The sequence below is a fragment of the Lissotriton helveticus genome, chromosome 10 (assembly GCF_964261635.1).
Source record: "Lissotriton helveticus chromosome 10, aLisHel1.1, whole genome shotgun sequence".
NCBI classification, from domain to species: domain Eukaryota; kingdom Metazoa; phylum Chordata; class Amphibia; order Caudata; family Salamandridae; genus Lissotriton; species Lissotriton helveticus.
The window spans coordinates 278,432,037-278,437,473 of NC_136071.1; the positions used below are offsets into that span (position 1 = coordinate 278,432,037).

Consider the following 5,437-nt stretch of genomic DNA (forward strand, 5'->3'; position numbering starts at 1 on the left):
AAAAAGAAGTTACCTTTACCTGAAAGCAGCTATGGAACAGCTAGGAATGAGCACAGCACAGTACAACAACCCCCCAATCTCAATACCAGCCAGAGTCCCAAGGGAAGAGGAAGAGGAAATGCAAATTCGGTCAAGAGAAGAATGGAATCTTGTTCATAGAGGTGACGGAGCACCAACACCAGTTTTCCTCAGCTCCACAGTGTCATTGGGGAGGAAAAAGGCCATATGGCAGACCAGTGAACAGGGTGAACACTGTTGCTGAAGTCAAGAGATAGTGACGGACTGTAAGAAGCGATGGTATGCACCCAAGCACAAAACTAGGGCAAAACTGGCAACAGATCTACAGGCAGCAGGCAGCATTGCAGACCGGAGGTGGTAATCCAGCACCCCAGGAGGAGCTGGATCCCTTGGAGGAGCAGGCGTCCGCTGTTATCTCTGAGGAGTCGGTAGTTGGAGTTGCAAGACAGGACAGTACTGACTGTGGCCAACTACATCACCAACATGGTAAGTCCCAACAAGGGCCAATGTGGTTGAACCACGTAATGTTGCGCAGTCCAGGCAGTTATGTCCCTGCGCTCTGTGGAACTGTCTGCAGGACAAACAGTAGCCACCTGCCTCATCCATGGCCATACATGACATCAATGGAAGGCTCATGGGCATTTGGATCATATGTTGAGGTAGGGAAGGCTTCTGGGCATTTGGATCATATGTGGAGGTAGGGCAGCATCACAAGCCTTCTAGCTGTGCTATCGTACCTAAAAATGAAAGGGCAGTCCATTTCCACAAGATACAGTGCATTACTGTTTTAACTGCCTGCACTGACACACAATCAGCAGACATACACCAAAACAGACACCCCTGCACCATGGTTGAAGGGTACCTGCGTTGGTGTTAGCCAGCAAAATGTGCACTAGCAGAAAGAAAAGCACAGAGATGTGTTGGATCCTCATAAATACTGCACAACCCTGCACTTTCCCATTCACAACGCTTGGTTCAGCAAGATAGTTCTTTGCGCTGCTCAGCACCTTATGTCTATGAAAGATGCCCCTCTGTCTCACCTGGGCCCATGTACATTAACCTAACCTCCAAATTCCTAGCATAGAATTGGTATTTTACAGGAGAAACAACACACCTGAGTGGGGGATATGTGGGTTAGGAGTAGTACCTACACATAGAGGTATTTCAAAGACTCACGTCCATACTCCCCCAGTTCAAACTAGATGGTACTCAGCTGTTCTGGTATGCAGGCCTAGACCACACAGGTGTCAGCTGCCATGGTATGGACCACCTGAATTCCTCTTATCTACATATATGACTGGGTGTGTGGAACCATGGGCCATATTTAAAGTGAAAAGGAGCAGGGCGTCAATGCTAACATATTTGCAGCGCAGAGCTACATCATTTCATAAATGCATTGATGGGGTATATTAACAGGAATATATGCCAAACGTGTGCACCCCCCTGCACCGCTGCAAAAATAACAGCCGTGAGCCAAAGCAGGCACCCTTGCACCATGGCGCAAGGGTGTCTGTGCTTGTGATTGATTGTTATTATCAGTACCAGCGCAAGGGGAAACACATGGGGTGCGCTGTATCCTTGTGAATATGGTTCTTCCCTGTGTCTGTGGAATGATGCAGGGTGACACAGCTAAAGTGCTTGCACCGCTGTGTTGTGCCATTTCTATGTGAACATACCCGTTGGTAGGTACATTCCCAGCACTACTACCATCTGGAGTGCTGCCTGACACATGTCACTCTATAACAGCCTGCCATGTCAGCCCATTGGAGATGGCCACGCATAATGTAGGTGTTATAGGCACATTAGAGTGAGTGTATGTTCAGGCTTCCATCACTGTTTGGCAGTCAGTCTGCTACCATGACCAAATTTGGAAAAGGCAGAGGGGGCGTTAACACATAAAAGTACATAGGTCTGTTGAAAACGATGTGTGACACCCTGCAGATAACCAACTCTGATCATGATGAAATGGCATGAACGACAGTGATTGGAATCTGACAACTATGACAGGGCCCGTTAACTCAGAGTAGGCACACAGTGGTTGTGATGGCAATACAGGGATTAAGGGCCCGATGTAGGTAGCCCTTTACCGATCGGAATCGGCCGAAAATACCGATTTTCGGCCGTTTCCGATCGGTAAAGGGCTATCGAGATGTAGGGGCACATTTTCGGTAATTTTACCGAATCGTTATCATTTCCGAATCGGTAAAGTTACCCAATCGGTAATATTTACCGATTCGGTAATGATGACGATTCGGTAGAACTACCGAAAATGCAATGTAGGTAGCCAATGTTCCATCAGCACATGGCCTACAGAATCGGTATTTTACCATGGAATACAAATCCATGGTAAAAAAACGATTCCTGTGTACATGCACATCTGTGCATGTACACATGTGCCATGTGACAGACAGACGTGCCCTTAGGGCATGTCTGTGTGCCACATTGCACACATGCCCGTTTTGGGGGTGCTAGAGGGTTTCAAAGTGACACCCCCTGCACCCTTGTGAATTCTTTAATTACCGATTCGGTAAATACCGAATCGGTAATGCCTATTCATTCCTATGGGCTTCAAAGCCCATAGGAATGAATGGGCATTACCGATTCGGTATTTACCGAATCGGTAATTAAAGAATTGTTAAGGATTCGGTAACGAATCCAGATGTTGGGACCTACATCCCATTTACCGATTTTTGAATACCGATTCGGTAGGATTCGGTATTTCAAAATCGGTAAATGGGATTTACCTACATCGGGCCCCTAGTCATTTGAAAGATAAATACAGTGGTATTTGCAATCCGTACATTTGCGTAACAGCTGTCCTATGCATCAAAGATGAACTGAAAGTGTAATGTAATGCACTTTGGGGGATATTTACAATGAAGTGGCGGAGCGTGGCATTAGCCTTTTTGGCTTAACGCCACGCTCTAGCACTTACTTCTGCACCATATTTACAACAATATGGTACAGCCATGCGTTTCCCCCGGTTCTGGTGCTAAATTTAGCCGCCTTGTGCCAACCCAGGTATCCTTGCACCACAGTGCAAAGGTGTCTACGTTGAGGGGAAGATTTGTTATGTGCAAGTAGGTGCCCCTTCCTGCACATACACAATTTTTAAATGGTGTTTTGTCACTTCTGTGTGTGCTGCTTAATTCAGCACACATAGAAGTTAGAAAATGTCATTTTTTTTAAAAGGTTGTTTATGAGCAGGAAGGGTCACCTTCCTACACATAAACAATCAATGTCCTTTTGCTGTTTCTATGTATGCTGCACAATGTGGCACACATGGAAACATCAAAAACAAGGAGAAATAAAGCATTTCTCCTCGTTTCCCATGTTTAAGACCAGGTTTGAATTTTTACGCTGCGCTTGTAAATAGGGGGCAGCGTCGAAATCAATGGGTGTCACAGAGGATGCCCACTGCAACACCCATTGCCTGCCCCTTTCACGCTAAGTATAGCATGAAAGGGGGCCTTATTTACAAGGCAACGTTAAGCCACATTAAGTGTGAATAAGGTGAAGCACATATCGCTACAGGAGTGTTACTAAAAGTGAAGTTCCTGTGGTGATAGGGACTTGTAAATATGCCCCTTTGTTTGTCTACTACTTCAACCATGTCAAGATGCAGAAGACATCACCAATAGTATTTCCTCATCTCATTGCATCGGATAAACCCTCACCTCCTCGCCAGCACCCTGTCCCAGACATCAGTGATGATGGCGATGATGACAACCTACCTACCATTGACCATGACCCCCTTCAAGAACTGCTAGACTCCATTAGGACACCATCTCCGGACACGGGGAGGGTCAGCAGCGTCATGGCGTCTCCACATCCTTCGCCTACCAACCAACAGGCACTACCTGCCACTCCACTCAGAACCCTGGACTCTGAGGACCCACAGATTACTTTCCAATGGACTGCGGTAGAAGTCCAGCGGGAGTTGGAAGATCCGGTGCGGGCGGGAATGGAGACCCTGGTGGCCACATTAGAGGGAGTCCGCGGGTACCTCAGTCCCAATAGTGACAACACTGCTCCCATCAAAGGCGCCTACTCTCCGCTCCGTGGCTGCAAGCAGTCTCAGGCTGACATCGCTGGTGTAATGAGGCAGAGGCATTAACAAAGGCCCTGCCAAAGTGGGACCAGTGATGTGGTTAATGAGCTGGGGCAATTAGACCAATCTTGCAGACCATGGAGCGAAAGCCGGACTCCCACATGGCTGCCATGACTGCCTACCACTGTGACGTTGCTGCTGAGTTGAAAACCCAGCAGATCCTCCTCGTTGTTGTGCTGCCTCATGTGTTGGCATGGATGAATGCTGCTGCAGGCTCGGGATCCACATCTTCCGCACCTGATGTGTGTGTGCCTCCCTCAGGGCATGGCTGTATGTCTAGTGTACTTCTGTTTGTGGGATCTTGACTGGAGTCATGGCCCACAGCATCATAATGTTTACTTGATCAGCTGCAAAGAAAGGAGTTGTCATATTATTCAAAAGTCAGCATAAGGGATAGCCCAACATTCATTCATTTGCAATCTGTTTGGTGTCCTGCTTCACTCATACTCCTTGCTTAGAGTAATTGATTTGCTATGACATAGTGTGACATACATGCAAGTAGGGATTGGAAGTGGCTGACACTGAGCTACACATACAGCTGTGCTGCCCTCTGTGATTCACTTACTATTTGTCAAACTGGTGAGTCCAAATGCCATGCATGTGATGAATTATCACCAGTGAGGAGAGTCAATTTGCCATGGAGTAGAAACATGTCTCGCATTCATCTATTGTGTCTGTTAATGGCTACTAACACCATTCCTGAACAGATACCTGTCTGATTTAACAACATTTTACAGGATCAGGTGATGTGTTGTGTTACTTCAGTCAAACATGTTGCATTGAGAATTGGAGTCAATATTGTTCTATGTGCTCTGCCGTGGCACGGATAGTGAGTAGATGTATATGTGGGACTTGGTAGTATGCACATGACAAGTCACAGTGTCCACTATGGTGACAGTAAGCAATGGGTTATGGATAAGAGTCACTTTTTCACAGTACAATACAACTGGTGGACTAACTAAACTACAGGGCCTCACCTCTTGTGAACAGTGTAGGCCATGGGTACGCACAAACATTTGCCCAGGGACCACAAAGTATGGTCTGTAGCATGACAGAGGGCCGCACTGATGCCAGCAAGGTGGTGGTATGGGATGCAGTGGGTCAGGAATTGTGTAAGGGGGTCATAGGAGAAGTGAGGCATGTAATCTAGTGGCTCAATTGCCCAATGTGAAACCAGAAAACCTGAGATCAAACCTGGCTTTCCCCTTGACCAAACTGTGCGATACTAGGCATTTTTTCTTCACGTTGCCTGCTTTTTCTTAATTATGTAATATAAGAGTACCTTGAAATACATGAGTTCCTAATGTG

At 46.8% G+C, this 5,437-nt stretch overlaps 1 protein-coding gene across 1 annotated transcript; it reads left to right on the top strand.

Moving 5' to 3' along the window:
* Positions 1–299: 299 nt before the first annotated feature.
* LOC144783997 (uncharacterized) lies at positions 300–4,473 on the top strand. Its single transcript, XM_078662711.1, has 3 exons — positions 300–504; positions 3,588–4,132; positions 4,204–4,473. The coding sequence occupies exons 1-3, from the start codon at positions 300–302 to the stop codon at positions 4,432–4,434; spliced, it is 981 nt and encodes a 326-aa protein (XP_078518837.1). The 3' UTR covers positions 4,435–4,473.
* The last annotated feature ends 964 nt before the right edge of the window (positions 4,474–5,437 follow it).